The sequence below is a fragment of the Dendropsophus ebraccatus genome, chromosome 8, assembly GCF_027789765.1.
Source record: "Dendropsophus ebraccatus isolate aDenEbr1 chromosome 8, aDenEbr1.pat, whole genome shotgun sequence".
Classification (NCBI taxonomy): domain Eukaryota; kingdom Metazoa; phylum Chordata; class Amphibia; order Anura; family Hylidae; genus Dendropsophus; species Dendropsophus ebraccatus.
The window spans coordinates 70,300,993-70,321,698 of NC_091461.1; the positions used below are offsets into that span (position 1 = coordinate 70,300,993).

Below are 20,706 nucleotides of genomic sequence, written 5' to 3' on the forward strand. Positions count from 1 at the left end.
AAAGTAGTTCATTGCTTATTGTTTTTAATTGTATTTACACTTGATATATTCTGTACAGTGTGGTTGATTTGATACTTGTGGGGACACAGAAGGCTTGATATTTTGTGTGTAATGTGTATCACCTGACACTATGTATCGACAAAGAGATATGCACTAATGTATACCACACTATGATTACAAGATTCTGGTTTCTGTAATCTCTTAATGATTTTTTTATGAATTGATGAATTAATACACTGTTAAGTTAATTGATATGCAATTGCCGTGTAGCACATATAAGAGTGGTTTGAACACTGTGTTAGTCACGCTTGAGAAAGGCTGAGAATCAGCCGAAACGTTGCGGGAGTAGGATGTGAATAAAGTAATCACGTTTGCTGTGAATAGTGCTGTCTCCTTCTGATTTTGTGGATCTATGTCCGGGCGGAGGGGTCCTGTCTGGTGAGGCGAGCACTTGAACTCCATATTCTATAAGACTCCAACCGGTGCTGTTCTTTTTAGATTGGACAAAGATGTTAGGGGACCAAACTGAACCCCCTCCTGTCGCTGCACTGTAAATTAATGTCGCTGCAGAAATGTTAATTTATGGTCCTGGATGACACAGCCACACAGAAGCTGCGCCTGTGTTATTCGTGGCGGGACCTGGAGCAACGGTCAGCACTGGAGCCGCCCTGCAGTACTGACCGCTAACCCCAGGGCTGAGGAGTTGGTTAACTGCAGCTCAGACTCCTGAATTTTATCAGGACCGACTCCAGCTTCTTCATAAATGGCCAGTCAGACACCAGGGGAGTTATTTATCAGACTGGTGTAAAGTAGAACTGGCTCAGAATCTTCTGTGTAATATCCTGCATGATCCTGGGGCAACTTCTGAGGGAATAAGAAAAGATATGAAGCAGATTCTCCTGTGGATGCACCTAATCTCCAGCCTCCATGTCCTGAACAATTCAGAACTAAACTAGATGGAGCAGGTGGTCTTTTCTGCTGACAATCTTCTATGTTTCTAACTTAAATATTCACCATACACAAATAAACAGTGCTAACAATGCCAAATACCTGTAATATGGAGGGGTCAGCCATAGGCCCATATTTATCAGCTCTCTTTCAGACAGACAGAGCCTGTTGCACTCGTAGCACACTCACAGCCTGTTACATCCATAGAGCGCGAGCACACACACACACACACTGCTGCAGCCATAGCACACTGAAGAAAAACACACACACACTTCTCTCAGAGAGAAAACACCACACTGAGAACAGGCCACTGCTTCAATACTTATAGCTTCTCCTCCTCCTCTATATTACACAGGCAGTGTCGGACTGGGGTACCTGGGGCCCACCAGAGGAAATGATCCTTGAGACCCACCAATATAGAACCAGTGAGATGCGACATGCCAACCCGCTCCTTTCCTGGATTCATCTGTATCTATGACAAATCCCTTGTGAATAACATTTGAAGTCGAACTAAAACTCTCATAACCTCCTACATTTATACAGCTCTTAGGGTATGCTGGGAGCTGTAGTTTCTGAGTGGACAACCCTATAATAAATCACTGTGTGCAGAGACTCCTGGTGGCTGCAATCTGTGGGTGACAACCATCAGCCCTGAAGGTCCAGCAATACATCTGTCTACAGCTGCAGTTATCAGAGGATTGTCTCTTTACTGTACTACAACTCCCAGCATATCCTGAGGGCTGCAGACTGTCAGTAAATGCTGGGAGTTGTAGTGCCTGCAGCTGTTGTAGTTGGGTCCTAGGTGCATTTTACACTGGATGCTTTGTGGCATATAAGAATACATAGATCTGTGGGCTCAGTGTAGGGAAGTGACCCCAGAACAGCACTGATAGTGGATAGAACAAAAAAGAGGGGCAGGAGGAGCAGCTGGGGGTGAGAGGGGCAGGAGAAGCAGCTGGGGGTGATCTGATCTTTATCTGTAACCACAACTCCAAACTCCAAAACAATACTGCTACAGCTCTCAGAATACCCTACACTTATTGAGTATTTGGGGAGTTGTAATTTCTGAGGTGACAACCTCTTAATTTGTCTCTTCACATGTACTACAACTCCCAACATTTCCTGAGAGCTGCAGACTTTCAGTAAATGCTGGGAGTTGTAGTATATGCAGCTGTTGTAGTTGCAGGGTCCTAGGTGCGTTGTACACGTAATGCATTGCACAAGATCGAAATACATAGGAGGGACTTTATAATTTATGGCCCTGACATGCACCAGGGAAAAGGTGTCGGTCCCCCCAGATTCACTAAGTGGTATGCTCCTCTTACAAAACCCAACAGTGTGCATAAGGACAGGGCTTTATTTAAGACCGGTGTACAGGTATAGTAAATACCCCTGAAATATTCTGTGGAGTGTGTGGAAGTGTGAGTGCTGACCTGCTATATATACAGTGGTGCCTTGGATTACGAGCATAATTTGTTCCGGGTCCATGCTTGTAATCCAAATCCACTCTTAAACCAAAGTAAATTTTCCCATAAGAAATCATAGAAATGCAGACAATTGGTTCCACGCCCCCAAAATAATGATTTATTATTCTGAATAACATGTAAAACTAATGAAACAAACATTTAGAAACAGCATAATATGTGATATTATAAGTTACTGTACAGTAATGGAGAGGATGGGAAACACAAGGGCTGACAGACTGCAGGGAGTATGAAGGAATGAGCAGGGCAGATGTGGGCACATAATGCAGCACTCTGTCCGGGAAGAGAGTGGTTATGGAGCTATGGAGAGATTACCTCCACAGTCCTGTCCCCTGATGTAAGCCCCAGTCTGAAGTGGATCTGCCATGATTTGGAAGGTGAGGGAGACTTCCATGGTCAGAATACAGTACTGTAGACCCGGCTATACAGACCATGCCCCTTCTCCACTCGCGCTCCCACCCAGTACAGGGAGCTCTTAAACCAAGTCACAATTTTGAAAAACTGTGAGCTTTTAAACCAAACTGCTCTTAAACCAAGGTACCACTGTATGCATGTATGTATGTATGTATGTATGTAGAGACATAGAAGATTGTCGGCAGAAAAAGACCACTGGGTCCATCTAGTCTGCCCTTTTTAGTATTTTCTTTCTTATTATCTTAGGATAGATATATGTCTGTCCCAGGCGTGTTTAAACCTCTGCTGGAAGTTTGTTCCAGGTATCTACTACTCTTTCAGTAAAATAATATTTTCTCACATTGCTTCTGATCTTTCCCCCAACTAACCTCTCACTGTGTCCTCTTGTTCTTGAGCTCAGTTTTTTACTAAAAACACTTCCCTCCTGAACCTTATTTAGTCCTTTAACATACTTAAAGGTTTCAATCATGTCTCCCCTTTCCCTTCTTTCCTCCAGGTTGTGTATAAATATTTATTTATTTTTAGGATTGTCCATGAAGCTCTTGCCTAATAAGTGTAAAATAATAAAGTTACACATACCTGTCTGTACTTCCTGATGTCCTGTAACGTCGTCCTGCTCCAAGTATCTGAAGTGACAGGCGATCCGCCAATCACTGAAACAGTGCAGCGGCCAGTGATTGGCATTCGCATGTCACTTCAGATACTTGGGGAGCAGGACGACGTTACTGGACAACAGGGAGTACAGACAGGTATCTGTAACTTTATTATTTTTTTTACATATTTATCAGTCCTTGCCACATGAATTTCTATTACACATAGCGATGTGCGTCTGACAGCTGATGATGTCTTTAGGTCAGGACCAAGACATTTATCAGCACATGATTGTTGTCTTTATTACACGGAGCAATGATCCGATTTGGCAGATTATCGCTCCATGTAATTGAGCCCCTTACTATATGACTAAGAGCCAGACCCCATTCTGTGAATAGCTGTCACTTCTCTGGCTCCCTCAGTTTCTTCTTATCAGAGATTTCTTTATTGCAGCAAACAGACAGGTTTAAAGGACAACTCCGGCGGGACCCCCCCCAAAAAAAAAAACACAGACACCATACTCACCATCCCTCCGGTGACGATCGCCACTCCATTCGCCCGCCGTCCGCCTCACCGTCACCTGCGTCCGCCGTCCAGCGATGTCTCCTTCTTCCGGGTCCATGAGAGAGAAAAGGCTGCCAGCGCGCTTGCGCACCGGCAGCCTTTTCATTGGCTGGAGCGCATCACATGGCTTCCAGCAAGCTCAGCCAATCAGGGCTGAGCAAGCTGGAAGCCATGTGATGCGCTCCAGCCAATGAAAAGGCTGCTGGTGCGCATGTGCACCAGCAGCCTTTTCTCTCCCATTCACTCTCAATGAAGACGCCGAGGAGGAAGAAGACCCGGACCGCCCCCAGCTCTGACATCACCCGACACCAGAGAAGAGGACCGTGACGACCGTAATAGGTAATGTATATATTCTTTAACTTCCGGGGTGGGGGGTCGGGGGTCGGAAAGTGGGGGAAGGGGGCCAGACCGGGTATTTAACCACATTACAAAGTTATATAACTTTGTAATGTGTGTTAAATAAGCCAAAAAATTTTTTCGCCGGAGTTGTCCTTTAACCCTTATACTGCCTGCAAAGATAACTGGTTCATGAGCTGCAGGAAGGCAGTGTAAGGGTTAAACTGTCAGCAATGAATAAATACAAGTTACTGATAAGGGAAAATTCCCCTCACACCCATCCACACATCCAGACACTGCCTGCACCCTCTCCCCTCCAGCACAGCCCTAATGAGATGAGAGAGCAGAAGGCAGGACTTACAGAATGACCTCTCTTCTACTGTGTCCCAGCCGGGTCGGGGGAGGAGACTCTGTCACCAGGTGCTGCTGCTGTGTGTGCAGGGCGGGAGAAGATCCTCTGAATGCTCTGTGCTAGCAACACAACAAGGACTCTTTCAGCTCAAAAACAAACTGCCAAATAGAGATTAGATTACTGATATGTATATATTACTGATGTTTATCCATAGGCTAATTACGTGGACACCAGGCAGGAACCCAACAGATCCCAAGTCTATGGGATCTCTGGGGATCTGTTGGCACCTTCTGGCTTTTTTGTGTGTGTGTGTGTGTGTGTGTGTGTGTGTGTGTGTGTGTGTGTGTGTGTGTGTGTGTGTGTGTGTGTGTGGTGGGGGGGGCAGTGATTATAATTTTTATTTATTTATTGGTAAGTGCCCGTGATTCCAGAACTCTCACATACGGAACGTAACGTCAAGAAAAAAAAACTACATGAATAAAGTAAATGACAGACTGGTACATTGGGAGAGAGGACCCTGTCAGAGAGTGCTTACAATCCACAAGCATGTAGGGAAGTGCACCTTCTCCACGTCACTAATGTAATTCTTCTATTGGCACTCTTTAAGAGGGGGATTTTACGATTAAAACATTTATTATAGTAGGAGATTTAAAAATTTGCATGGAGGTCTGTTTCTATGCCCCCCAAAATTGAAGCATGCAGAAATGATTAGTGAAATCTAATCCACGTGCATTGTAGTATGTCCTCTACAGATTATGTGCATGAAAATCAATGTGTGCGCATTTAGCCTGACTGGTCATAATGTGATGGGTGGTGAGAATTTCCTGCACTCCATCTATCCCTTACCATCTGGCTTGATCTTGCTCCTCTGCTGCCAGTGATTAGTGTAGCTGTAGTGTATGAGATTGAACATGCCATAGTGATCACATCAATGCGTCTCTTATTTATCTCTACACGTCTGGTTAAGCCTTTGTAGCTGCACAGAAGCGAATTAATGAATGTTTTAGGCTTGTACTAAGCACCCGGAGCATGACTTTACATGAAGAGTCCTGCTTCGCTTCTTTAACCTCTTATATGCCTGTGACGCAGTAGTGAGCACAATGCTGATCCCAGCACTGTTGATTTTCATGCAGTGCAGGTTAAAGTTTAGCTTTTCTTACACTTATCTTGATGTCTAGCAAGGACGTCTAGGAATTTACTGGGTAAAAGTAAATATCGCTCTAAGAGGCCTTCCCGCATCAGGCTTGCCTTCACTCTGAAAGAGGCAGCTACTTAAAGACTTCAGTCTAGTTTGCTAGCTATGCAAGTGGTTACTTAGGGCTGGGCTTTTTTTTCTTTCCAAGTCACAGGACAAAACTGGGCCGTATTCCCAGCGACACGAAGGGTGGGAATTCAGTAGGAAGGAAGGCCTATTTGTTTAAATGTCTTGCATGCAATAGTGCAAGAGTCGGCTGAAGAGTGACACAATGTTTCCCTTGTGTGGCGCTTGTGTTTTGGTAAGTAGCTGCAAGTTTATGGGTGGAAAAGCTTTGCACAGACTTGCTAACCTTTCTAATACTTCACAAAGCCTGTGTTGCTACTTTCCTGTTTGTTTTGCCTTTTGATGTCCTGGTCTGTGTGGATTTCTTTTCGACTGGAAAGGTATAAATGATTCTTTTGCTATATACGGAAGATTAGTTGGCACCAGCGTAGCAGCCGAAAACATTCCTAGCCCTGTGACAAGGAAACATCTGCTGAAGCAAGGCATTCTCCCCAGCAAGAAACACTCTTATGTTTTCTAACAACTTTCATGTACTTGTTGATGCTAGCTTGCAGATATAGAAACTAGAATAAAGTATATGGTTACTGTTATATTTGTTTGGTACAGGCTGTTGAAGCTGTACACAGCTGTAGCAGAGAAAGACTTGTCATTTAATGCCTGAAAACCTTGTTTGTGCAACCAAAGCATTAGGAGACTGAGGTGAGCTTACTAGCAGTCCTGTATTGAACTGGATGGCACATTGTGATATTTGTAAGCTGTGACAAATGACAGGAGCTTCTCTGCTACACCTGACAGTCTCCCTTTCACCTTTACTGCGTTATAGCACTGATATAATTTATATATATAATATGTATATTTGTATGTATAAATAATGCATTTTGATGTTAATATACAATATAGTGCGGATTACTTGTATTTGGTATACCTCCCCAGCAGAGATTTATCATGCAGGGATGTGTCCCAAATACATAAGCTCATGCCGAGCAGACCATCCATGCCCTGTGCACATTAGGGACTAAAATATAAGCTGCTTACGATATATAGACTATTAGAAAATCTGATAAAACCCATCCACTAGATGCATACATGCCAACTTCAAATGGTTATTTGAACATTATTTATCACTGTTAAACTGCATTTTTTTCTTTTTCTCCTTAGTGAAGATGTTTTGCTAATTTTTGCTTTCCATTTTCAGGAAAAGTTGAAAATATGAGCCATTTTGAGAGAACTGAGCGGACTTTGCGGCAGCAACAGCAAGTGTTTTGGAAAAGGCCTCCTCCCCGTCTAAATGGACAAGAGCAGTACCACTTGAGCAATCCTGACCACTACCACAATGGCAGGTGGGTTATGTAGTTTGTCTTAATTTGGCTAGTCGTCAAGTTTCTGTTTAACAAAACAATAACTGATCAGAGCCATGGCCTGCATTACCAGACCATCCTGGCGCAGGAATATGGGAACACATACGTAGTAGAGAACCAGTTCCTAATTGCTCCTGCAGAACTCCCACCTCATATACTTTAGAGCCCTAAAAAATCCACTAAGTGATGTCATAGACAATGCACACAATGATAGATACATTTAAGTCACAGTTTATGGGTAATTTCATGTGACAGTGAGACAACCAAAATGCTTTACGTGTCCCAGGAAGTTGTGCAACTGTTCGGTGTCAGCTGACTTCCTGTGAACTACAGGATTACTCCATCAAACCTCTCCTGGCAGTGCAGCCCACCCCCTCTCCCCACGTCTTTCTGCTGCAACTGCTTTCTTTGGAACTAGAAGATTGTAGGAGTAACTGGGACCACCATAGGAGACATCCTGCAGCTGTATCTCATATAATACTCTGGTGCAAAAATATTAGCTATTTCCCCTTAATAAGATGCAGTCAGAGGCAGAATAACAAGTTACAAACAGTGACTCACAGGTGACCTCTTCTTTGATCGGAGCCGTTTATTTTCGCTTTCTTCTCCATCCGGCCCAGGCTGTCATAAAGATAACTTTAGGTCATATCTAGTATGCAGTTTGCTGTCCAGTTGTCTTTTGATCCTGACTCTCTTTACTATCTCCTACTGTTGCACAATGCTGCACATGTGATCCTGATCTGAATAATTATGCTGCCATGACTACTTAAAAGGGATTGTCTGAAAATAAAATATGGTATACTCACTTGTTTAATTTCCATCATGTCCAACTTTGCTGTTCCTCCTCCCACCACCTTTATATCCCTGCAGACATAATGTAGTCAGTCAGATGGCACAAGATCCCTGAAGCCAGTGATTGGGCATGTAATATCTGCTGTGAAAAAAACAAAGGTGGCACGGGGACCAGAGTGGGAGCACTGGGCATGGCAGGGAAAAAACAAATGTGGATAGAGTACTGAAGAAACTACTTGTGCCACTGTGACCCCTCACATAGTTTAAAGTGAATGTCTCCTCAGGTACATTCGGTTCAAGTGTAGTTTAGGTGCTTCAGCGGCCAGCCGGTGCCTGGCAATAGACCGGTGCCATGTGCAGGAACTGGGCCTCGGTTCACAAAAAAGGAGCACAGCACTGTTCTATTTATATGCTACACTTAAAGCAAATGTACATAATGGTACTATCGTTTTAATGATATCACTGCCCCCTAAAGTGTCTGTGTCCTAGTACATGGTGCCACTGTCCCCCAATGTACTGCACAATCATGCCCAAATGATCTATAATAATAAATGCTTATGCTGCACAGTAAAATAGGAAAACACACAACAACGTGTGTGTCTTTAAAAAAAATCTAGATTCCGTCTTTGAAAGGCTCATGCTTTATTTTGTTTAAGTCATTGAGGGAACATGGTGGTTCTCTGTGTCTTACACCTATCATATAGAAAACATCATAACATGCCAAAGGTTTTAGTCGGACCCCCCCCCCACACACACACACACACACACACACACACACAGACACACACCAGAAGAACGGGCAGGGCACGTGGTAGCCCAGCTTCTTTTAGACTGAGCACAGGTCCTCTCTAAGCAACTTTTGACTTGGGATTTGTTAAACAATGATTTTATCTCCCCTGTAATACCTCTTTAAAGCCATTCTACACTAGTGCCTACTGTCACACATTACTTGTGATTTATGCTGTTTTATTGTTATACACAGCAGTATTATTTTCTCCTTTTCGATTAACCTTTCACTATATTTTCTTTTTATACGTGAATATTTTTTTTCTATTGATCCTGATCTGGAAAGTTAACCTTGAAGATGAAAGGAATTTTTCATCAATTTTTGTGTAGACAAAGTAAAAAACCTTGATGCTAGAATGATTCATGCTACAAAGTCAACCATTGATCAAGGGCTCAGTGCTGCTCGCTTAAATAACCTTTATACTGTATAACAGTGTTTCTACTACTGTCTATGGAAGAAAGCTTCTACTTCACTTTTGTTCAGATCCGTGGCGTCTGTGAAAAAGGGGTGACCCTAATCAGCCATATTAGAGTATAATACTTTAATTGTAAAAATAATACTGTGATATGGAGCGTAGACTTTTCCCATGTTATCACTAGTCTTAAAATCTGTATTACGCTTTTATTCTTATGTCCTATTTTTGGATCATCCAAAAATTTGGTATGGAATAAATGAATTTAGCCTGGAAAATACATATTACTGATATGGAAAAAGACTAAAGCATTGACACCTATGTGGCTAAAAACCAAAACCATTTCATTTAAAGGGGTAGTGCGGCGCTAAAAAATTATTCACAGAATAACACACATTACAAAGTTAATGTATGTTATGTCTGTGACTCGCCCCCTTTCTGTGTCCCACCACCCCCGCCCGTGTACCCGGAAGTGTGTGGTGCATTATACATTACCTGATCCGTGTCGAGGGCCGTCCGCCATTTTGTGCCAAACGTCATCTTCGGACGGACGAATCCCTGCCGCCGTCCCTCCTCCGCCGTGTCACAACTGTGCTCAGCCGCGATTGGCTGAGCACAGTTATGCTCAGCCAATTGCGGCTGAGCAGCTGATGACGCGGCCGCAGTCAGAATAACTGCTCAGCCAATCGAGGCTGAGCACAGTTGTGGCGAGGGGGCGGCGGCAGGGATTCGTCCGTCCTTCCGAAGATGACGTTTGGCACAAAATGGCGGACGGCCCTCGACACGGATCAGGTAATGTATAATGCACCACACACTTTCGGGTACACGGGCGGGGGTGGTGGGACACGGGAAGGGGGCGATTCACAGACATAACATACATTACAAAGTTGTATAACTTTGTAATGTGTGTTATTCTGTGAATAATTTTTTAGCGCCGCACTACCCCTTTAAAGCAAATTTGTCCCCCTGACCAACTACCAAGCTGATAATTAGTGAGGTGTAGCAGTGCTAGGGCCCAGGGAAAGGTAGCCCCGCCTCCTTGACACTGTTCACAGCCAGAATAAAGGCTTCTTTTATTTACATTTGAAAAGCAGTTATTCTGACTGTTAAAGGGGTAGTGCGGCACCAAGAAATTATTTACAAAATAACACATTACAAAGTTTATACAACTTTGTTATGTATGTGAATGGCCCCCTTCCCGTGTTCCCCCACCCCCGCCTGTGTACCCGGAAGTGTAGTGCATTATACAGATCTGATTCGTGTTGACCCCCGTCATCTGACAGTGATGTAATCTTCGGGAGGCCGGCCGACCCGCTCCTGCCGTCCCTCATGCCGATCCCCCTCTGTCATCAGTAAAACAAGGTTATTGCTGTATGTGTATTGGATTTATTATGGTCTTACAGTGTCATTTTATGTAATGTCTGATGATTGTTTTTTTCAGAGGCTCCTCCTACCTAGAGTCTCCCACTGATCATAGAGAAGGCTATGGAAGTCCCAGCTTTTTTCCATCATCCCCACGATCTACACAGATAATGGGTCTTCGAGACAATACTGTAATACTTGATGAAATGACACTCTGTCACATGGTCCAAGATTGCACAACAGTGAAGACACAACTACTCAAGTTAAAACGTTTGCTGCAGCAAGTGAGTCTTTGGTGTTTTTTTTAGGTTTGTGCAGCATGTTTAATAGAACAAAAACAAAAAAAAAGATCATAAAGAAAAAAAATTTAAGTGTCAATGCTGTGTCACACCACAGTCAGTATTGTAACGTGCATTGTAATAGTTTTAAACCTTTCCATGTCCTCTGTAGTGGTCTGAAAAACAAAATATTAAAAGTAGAGATGAGGGAATTTACAGTAATAACGAAGCAATGCTTTTCGTTATCTCTGCAATCCGCTCATCAGCTTGCTGCCTTTTAACTGACTGCCACTCTGTGCCGCTCCTCCCCGGGTACTGAGAAAGCCTGGATCCAATTTTTAAGTTTATTACTATCATTATGTTTAATATGTATTTAAAATGTTGTCATGGCTTAAACGCAAAACATTTCTATATGTAAATTAGATAAAGAAAAATATTAAATATATAGATAAAATAACAGTAACACATTGCTCATATATATTAAACTCTGCATTAAACATAAAAATCAGCCATACCTTTTCAAGAACTCCAGAAAAAAAGTCATGGGTCATGGTCCCCTCTTCACTGTCCTAATTTATTGGATATATCGCATAAATTAAAGTTAAATAGATTTGTAATTTACTTCTATTAAAAAAAATCTTGTCTTCCCATACTTATTAGCTGCTGTATGTCCTGCAGGAAATTTTGTTTTATTTTCAGTCTGACGCAGTGCTCTCTGCTGACATCTCTGGCCGAGACAGATAACAGTTCCTGTCTCGGCCAGAGATGTCAGCAGAGAGCATTGCGTTAGACTAAAAATAAAACTAAATTTCCTGCATGACATACAGGAGCTAATAAGTATAGGAAGACTTGAGATTGTTTAATAGAAGTAAATTACAAATCTACATAACTTTTTGATTCCAGTTGATTTGAAAGAAAACGTTTTCGCTGGACAACCCCTTTAAAGTCGAGGCCTTTGTGTTTAAAATCCTTTTTAAACTCTTCTCCCCCCATCCTCTAAAAATCCGTACCTTTAACCCCAGTATTGTGAAGCCTTTTCCTATATCATGGCCCTTGGGAATAAAAAGACACACTCAGAGATGTCCTTACTGGAGGAATGCTTCGTGCCTACAATTTATATATGGAGTTTTCTAATAGAAACAATTTCGCTAAAAACCCTAAATGCTGAGGGGGTAAAGGACCGTTTTATAGACAGACATTCTAGGAGGAATGATACATAACACACAATGAGGTTGCAGAGGTCAAGATGTCATTTGCTTCTTACAGTAACTTGAATCTACCAGCTCTCTAGTAGGTAATTCTTGCAATATTATGGAGGGGCTACTTAACTGAGGCCAAATTACTCATGTCCAGCAGAAGAAATATAATGCCCTTTCATACCTAGTAAGGCAGGTGTAATAGTCTATACATTAAACTATAGGAAAATGAATTCATTCATTATTTGTTTTTACCCCCACTGGATTAAAATAAAATATTAGATTTGATTAAATGTGAGCATAGCTTTTATATCTTTTATTTTAAATTGATCTATATTGAACCTTTAGAAAAATAGAATTATTGGTGTCTTTTGGTTTTCTTTTACATATATATGTGTGTGTGTGTGTGTGTGTATGTATGTATAAACATGCTCGTCCGAGCTTGGTAATCGTTCCAGTATTAGGGTACTCGATCGTACTCGTTACTTGGACGAGCATCTCGCGATACTCGAGAAAATCTTATCATCCGTTTCCTGTAAGTTTGAGCGCTATTTCTCAGCCAAAAAACATACAGGAGACTCTTTGGTACATCCTGCGATCACGTGGGACCCATACATAGCAGCGATTGGTTGGCCAAATCGGATGACCCGGCCATATAAAAAGCGCGGCCGGCAAGGCTCGGCTCACATGTATGCTGGAAGAGATAAGGGACAGAGCTGCTGCTGGTCAGGGAGAGCGTTAGGGAGGGAATTAGCGTTCCAGTAGGCAGGGAATACTAGCGAAACAACCAAACAGACCTTGTATGGGCTTCAAATAGTTTTTAAATTATATTACTACAGACTGCTGGCTGGGACTTGCAGTGCAGCCACGATTTCAGCAGCACACTGTGGTGATCGGCTGCTGGCAGAAAGGGGACGTTAGGTGTTACATACAGACCCCTAAGAAGTGCTCAGTACTCTTTTTTTTTATGACTTTTTGGCTGGTGGTGCTGCTGTAGTACATTGTATTGCTGTGACTTGTAGTACACCTGCATAGAACTTCACTGCTCATTGTAAGGGGGTGTCACGGAGTATATTGGTGCAACCACCACCAGATTGTATCTCACAGCCCCCAAAAACTATTGGGACAACTAGTATATTTGCAGATTTCTGTCTTTTTTACTCAAGCCATATCTAAGTTCACTACTGCTTGCATAGTGTAAAGGGGGGGGGGGTCACAAAGTGTATTGGTACAGCCACCACCAGATTGTATCTCACAGCCCACTAAAAACTAGTGGACCCCCTACTATATTTTCTGATTTCTGTATTTCTTACGCAAGGCATATCTAAGTTCACTACTGCTTGCGGAGTGTAAAGGGGGTGTCACAGAGTGTATTGGTGCAGCCACCACGAGTTTGTATCTCACAGCCCCCAAAAACTATTGGGACCATTAGTATATTTCCAGATTTCTGTCTTTCTTACTTTCTGTCTTGGAGGTGCTGGGCTGCCCTGCCCCTAGTGTGTTGTCAGAGCGGGTCTTCAGTGCAGCTGGAGGCATCATCAGTCACTTATAAGCGCACCCGCCTGTCAACTGACAGGCTGACGTTTATTAATTTTTTTATTTATTTATGTCTTATTGAAACCATATCCAAGCTCACTGCAAATTACCCTGTGTAGTTAGCAGTGAGCTTGGTTGCGTGTGACAAGGGGTGGAACCTGGTGGCAGCTCTGCAACTCGGCAGGCTCACACATGTACCATGTGTGGCCCACTTCTTCAAACTAGTGTTGCTGCCATTCCTTAAAACCTACCCCAATTTGGCTGACTTGCTCACTAAGGTGCACCGCATCTGTGCGCATTTCCGCAGGGAAATTTACCCCAACTGCTACAGTCAAATTCAAAGTCGAAACAGCGGTGGGGGGAGAAGTGGGAAGTCACATTACGCGGGGAATGTTACCCTAACTGTTACAGTCAAATTCATAGTCAAATTCAATTTAGCATTCTTGTCTTTGTCCATTTCGAGCCATATTATCTGTGGATGTCATCTTACGGATGTCCTCTGCCGTTCTATTTACCAGTACTTTCTACCTTTTTTCAATGTTTTAGCCGTTTTGAAGGCAGGATTGACCAGGCCTTTCAACATTAGCTTCTATCCTTCCTCGGATGTTGTTGTAGCCTTTTTGAAGGCAGGATTGACCACGCCTTTCACCAGTAGCTTCTATTCTTCCTTGGATGTTGTAGTAGTCTTTTTGAAGGCTGGATTGACCAGATCTTTTTAATAGACAGGCTACTGCACTTGCCCTCTCTTAGAGACTCTTTAAAGGATTGAAAGTGTATTCATTCGATCAAATCAAATTCCGGGGCCTCTTAAGAAGACTGTATTGTTATTCTTCGACAGAAAAAAAGGGAAAATTTGGCCGCTGCAGGTTGCACGCTGCACGTGGCTTAAGTACAGACAAAAATACAGAAGGTGCAGCAGCAACCCACAGGTGCAAGGGCTTACCGTATATACTCCCAGCGTACACACGGTAAACACCTGCTCTGTAGATATTAAAAAAATGAGGATCTTGGCAAACTATTTGATCAAACAGAGTGTACCATGTCGCAAACGTTAAGGCATCCTCGAGACATGGTCCCTACTCTAGCATATGTACACTAGCAATGGCCTCTCCTGGGCTGAATAAGCCTACAACTGGGCAGATAGGAGCCAAATGATCTCTTTTATAGCACCCTTGGGACATGGGTGGAGTGCAGGCCAACAGGAGGTAGCCACACCCCCCACATTCAACAGAAAAAAAGGGAAAATTTGGCCGCACATCTATGACTCTATTCACACTGCAGGTTGCACGCTGCTCGTGGCTTAAGTGCAGACAAAAAAACAGAAGGTGCAGCAGCAACCCACAGGTGCAAGGGCTTACCGTATATACTCCTCCCAGCGTACACACTGTAAACACCTGCTCTGTAGATATTAAAAAATGAGGATCTTAGCAAACTATTTGATCAAACAGAGTGTATCATGTCGCCTAGTATCTACAGAGCAGGTGTTTACCGTGTGTACGCTGGGAGGAGTATATACGGTAAGCCCTTGCACCTGTGGATTGCTATTGCACCTTCTGTTTTTTTGTTATTCTTCGACCCTACCTCCAAAGATATGCCTCTCACGCACAACTGCATGAGGGGGTGAGGCTAAATCAAGCCATAATCCGGCAATTTTTATTGGATGATTGTATTGTCCGTCTGGGTCTGTGGTGTCAGGCTAAATTTTGGGGTGGTTCATAGGCTACCTCTGTTTTTAATGGTTCTCTGTGTCCTCACCGCCATGCTGTGTCAGGCAAAGTTTTTGGGTGGTTCATTATATGCTACCTCTATTTTAATTGTTCCCTGTGTTCTCACTGCCAAGCTGTGTCAGGCTGAGTTTTTGGGTGGTCCATATGCCTACCACTGTTTTAACCAGGCTTAATGGTGCGATTAGGCAGCCTCAGAGGCATCCATACATGCTGCCCCTGCTGTTTCCTGTCCATTTCCATTGTGTTTCCATCATTTTCTGAGGTTGACTGGTTTTCACATGACCTTACCTCTACCGAACTTGGGTCTCCTGCAAAAATGCTCGAGTTTCATATTGACTTCAATGGGGTTCGTTACTCGAAACGAGCACTCGAGTATCGGGAGATATTCGTCTCGAGTAACGAGCACCCGAGCATTTTAGTACTCGCTCATCACTAGAAATAATTATTGGATCCCTTTGTAAGTTCGCCCACTTTCATTGATTTGAACAGTCTTAAATTAAGGGTAGAATATAGAATAGATATAGAATATCAAAAATAAAATCCAGAAAATCCCATTGTACAAATTATAAAAATGTATTTTAATTTTGCAGAGAGAAAGTATTTGATACCTCTGGAAAACAAGACTTAATGCTTTTTGGCAAAATCATTGTTGGAAAGCACTACTTTTTTTGTAGTTGGTGATGGGTTTTGCGCACATGTTAGGATTAATTTTGGTCCTCTCCTCATTGCAGATCATCTCTAAATCCTTAAGATTTTCACGCTTTTATTGGTAACTGGTAGCTTCAGCTCCCTCCATAATTTTTCAATGGGATTATTGCCACTCAATGGCCACTCAATGACCTTAAAGTGCTTCTTTTTGAGCCACTCCTTTGTTGTCTTGGCTTTGTTTTAAGTCAGCGTCATGCTGGAAGACCCAGCTACGACCCGTTTTTAATGTCCTGGTGGAGGGAAGGAGGTTGTCCTGGATTTTACGGTACATTGCCCCATCCATTGTACCATTGATACGGCGTAGTCCTATACCCTTAGCAGACACACTCCCCCCCCCCCCCCCCAAAAAAAAAAAAAAAAATTTCACCTCCATGCTTGACAGTGGGGACGGTGTTCTTTAGGTCATAGGCAGCACTTTTCTTCCTCCAAATACGGCAAGTTGAGTTAAAGGGATAGTGCAGTTTTAAGCATTTATTCACTGAATAACACAAATTACAAAGTTATGCAACTTTGTATTGTTTTAAGTGAATGCCCCCCTTCCCAATTTGTGTTATTTAGTGAATAAATGCTTAACACCGCACTACCCCTTTTAATGCCAAAGAACTCAGTTTTAGTCTCATGTGACCACAGCATTGCACGTTGGCCACGCCGACGTCATTACTATGTTGCGCATGCGCAGTGCAGCCGGAGAATACGCTGCTGTATTGCACCTGCGCAGTGTAGTACAGCAGCTGCTTCACACACTGTACTGCGCATGCGCAGCATAGTATAGACATCGGCGTGGCCGACGTGCAATGCAGGCCCCCCAGGTGACATCAGCATGCGGCGCTTTCCAACACACCCAGAGGGGCATGATTACAGCGCCGGAACCTGCCCAGGATTGTGACTAGATAACCAGCCACCCGCCCACCGTGACTACTTGGCTGGTAATTTACATAGAGCGCGGGAGGTTATTAAACTAACTTTGCGGTCTGTATGTACAGGGGACGGAGGCTTCAGGGGGATGTTTGGGAAGCGTGCTGGGTGATGTACCAGCACTTTTCCCTAGCTTTATGGCTAATTTTTAGCGTGATTGGTTCCCTTTAAGCTAATCTCTCACCTTCCTCATCATCCATGATACCCCACAAGGTGAGATTTTGCATGTAGCCCCAGATCGATGTTGATTGACAGTCATTTTATATTTCTTCCATTTTCTTTCTATTGCACCAACAGTTGTTTCTTCTCACCCAGCGTCTCATGGTTTTGTAGCCCATTCCAGCCTCGTGCAGTTCTGTGATCTTTTTTTGTCTCTCTTGTCTTGCCCATGTTATAGAGGTTATTGGTGTCTGACTGACTAATTGAGTCTATGGACAGGAGTCTTTTTTATACAGGTGACAATTTAGGACAGCTGTCTTTTTAATGCAGGTAACAAGTTTAATAGGAGCGTCTAACTAGTCTGTAGGATCCAGAACTCTTAATAGTTGGTAGGGGATCAAATACTTATTTTTCTATGCAAAATGATATTAAATGTATATAATTTATACAATGGGATTTTCTGGAATTTATTGTTGATATTCTATCTCAAATAATTATCTCCTTAGTGTGTGTGTGTGTGTGTGTGTGTGTGTGTATGTGTGTGTTTATAATACAGTGGTACCTTGGTTTAAGAGTAACTTGGTTTAAGAGCGTTTTGGTTTAAGAGCTCACAGTTTTTCAAAATTGTGACTTGGTTTAAGAGCATTGCTTTGGTTTAAGAGCTCCCTGTACTGGGTGGGAGTGCAAGTGGGGGAGGGTATGGTCTGCACAGTGTGGTCAACAGCACTGTACTCTGACACAGAAAGTCTCCCTCACCTTCCAAATCATGGCAGATCCACGTCAGGCTGGGGCTTACATCAGGGGACAGGTCTGTGGAGTTAATCTCTACATAGCTGTAACCCCTCTCTCCCGGGACAGAGAGTGCTGCATGTATGTGCCCACATACACCCAGCTCATTCGTTCATGCTCCCTGCAGTCTCTGTCAGCCTTTGTGTTTCCCATTTTCTCCATGAACAAAGCGCAATGTCTGGCTTCAGACCACAAATAAGCTCAATCACGAGCAATTAACGTGGATACCGCCAACTCCCACTTCTTTGGCATGTAATAGTTCAATGAATAAGTATCCAACAACACCAACTAAACGTTCTATAGTGAGTGTGCGATTGTAGAGGAAGGTACACTCACTAGTACAGTGAGTGTACCTTCCTCTACAATCGCACACTCACTATAGAACGTCCCATTTTCTCCATTACTGTATAGTAGTTTATAATATCACATATTCTGCTGTTTCTGAAAGTTTGTTTCATCTGTTTTACATGTTATTCAGAATAATAAATCATTATTTTTGGGGTGTGGAACCAATTGTCCGCATTTCTATGATTTCTTATGGAAAAATCTGCTTTGGTTTAAGAGTGGATTTGGATTACAAGCGCAGTCCTGGAACGAATTATGCTCTTAATCCAAGGCACCACTGTATATATATAAAAACCCTCCCCCCACCCCAGAAATAATTGATTCCTGTGCACTTTGTAGCCTCACTCTTGAATTCTAGCATTCATTTTGGATTCAAGGGATATATTGTATTTCCTCCAGGGACATAAGGAAGTTGGTTCCTCTCAGGCAAATTTGACCTTTTAGCTATTCAGGTTAAAGTAGATGTCATTTATCTATCACAAAAAGAAAACACAATGAATGCAGTATCCTCAGAAACTTTTATGGAGATATTGCCAAAGGAGGTGGACTAGGTACTATATAGCTAAGAATTTAGTAAAGGAAAAGGATTTATATATTTTCTGTTCATGTAAGATTGTCATGTTTCCCGGAAAAAAGTCAGATAAGGTGCATACAGTGCTGCTGTTTTTTCATGTATAGTAGGGAACACCAGAGCAGACAAAGTCCCCATTATATTAGTGAGATCTGTGGGGTGCTGCTGTGGACCATTATGTGATGAATATGGCTGTTAGTTTGTTGTTTTGCTCGGAGGGGGGGTGCTCCGTTTTCATGATGTCTTGCTACATACTAAACAGTTCAGCAGCTACACTACAGACGGCTACACTGTAAATTCTGGCAGTGAGGCACATAGAAATATTCAGTAATTGCAGCCAACAGCTAGTGAAGACAACCACAAGGTAGACTAGAGTCCCCATGAATCCTTGCAGGCTATATATAAGCTATCAGCGGGTTGCATTTTAGTGATTTTTTTTTTGCCTTATATTTGTCTATATAGAACAGAATATTATGCAAGCCTAAAGGGGTTTTCTGGGGTCAGATCTTCCAGACCCATCTGCCCTTCTTTTCTGCTATTATCTGATTCTCACCTCTGTAATTGGCTGAGCAGGCGTGGGACATCATTGGAAGCTGGTAGAACAGGGGCGCAGACACCTTATGTGCAAAGTAGAGCTGTCCCAGAAGGATAAAAGCTAGCTCTTGGGGTCATCTATTTGAGGTAACATCACTGCAAGTCCACGATTGACACCTGTAAAAGCTTTAGAAAATGACTGGGGAGTGATAGCATCTGCCCTGTACATCAAAGGCCAGTAACTGTGAAACTGCTGTCTTTAGATGAGTAACTTTTCCTTTCGGGTGAGATTCTGTCTTGGCTATTAATCCCCAGTCATGTTCTAAGGCTGGTAAAAGCACTGACTTGCAGGCTTGCTGCCTATAGTAGGTAACGCTAGATAGCTGACTCTCTCTTTTTTTTGCCTTTATGGAAAATGCTTCTTTGCATATCCTTTATCCAGCAGAACACGAATGGACTATAAGCTGTAACATGCTTTGCTGCATACTCCTATGAGCAAAGGATGGTAGCGGTCAGCCTTTTTTTTTTTTTTTTTTTTTTGTATATTGCTCCTAGTGCTTATAAAACAATAGCCTTACCTATCTGCGCTCACTCAGTGTCCTCCTCTGATGTCTGTGTCCCCCACTGACTTCAGAGCATCCACTTCTGAGACTAACTTGTCTCGGGAGTGACAGCTAATCATTATTAAAAAAGACTGACCGCCTGACAACCCCTTTAACTGGCCACTGTATAGTTGTGTATGGCACCATGTTTATGGTGTGTGGAGCCATAATTTTACCATATGTATGAGGCTTACAAGTGTATCTAGCCCAGTTGTTGATGTAGGTTATATGGCAGCAGCACGTTGGATTGGACCATAGCATGATCCACAAAATAACAGTCTATTCCTGCACTAAATGGAAAGTTGCTCCTTTATAAACATTCTGTAAAACGAAATTCTTTTGACCTGACAAAGCAATAGTGAATCCCCCCCCCCCCCCCCCCCCCCTGCCCTTCATTTCATACTTTTACAAAATGCCACATGTCCTCTTATATTAAATCTTTTGCTGCTTCATTGCTTCAGTAACATAGCTCCCCATGAGAGGAGAACTGTGGCCAGCGGACATACTGTCTAGCACTTTGCAATTTACTTGTCTCTGTTGACATGGAAAGAATTGCATGAGGCTAATAAGCGCTGCTTCTTTAAGTTATTCCCTGATGAGGCAACCAGCGCGGCTATCTTGGAGACAAACAATTGGCTTTTGATTGTAGTTGTATTAACTGGCACTGTGTGGGCAGCATAAGCCT

At 42.9% G+C, this 20,706-nt stretch overlaps 1 protein-coding gene across 5 annotated transcripts in view; it reads left to right on the forward strand.

The window, feature by feature from the left end:
• CCSER2 (coiled-coil serine rich protein 2) overlaps positions 1-20,706 on the forward strand; it is a 152,170-nt gene that overhangs the window by 76,462 nt on the left and 55,002 nt on the right. For all 5 annotated transcript variants that reach the window (XM_069980636.1, XM_069980637.1, XM_069980638.1 and 2 more), the window contains 2 exons: positions 7,146-7,290; positions 10,741-10,945. In XM_069980636.1, coding sequence (XP_069836737.1) covers positions 7,146-7,290; positions 10,741-10,945 — 350 coding nt within the window. The remainder of the gene's footprint in view (positions 1-7,145; positions 7,291-10,740; positions 10,946-20,706) is intronic.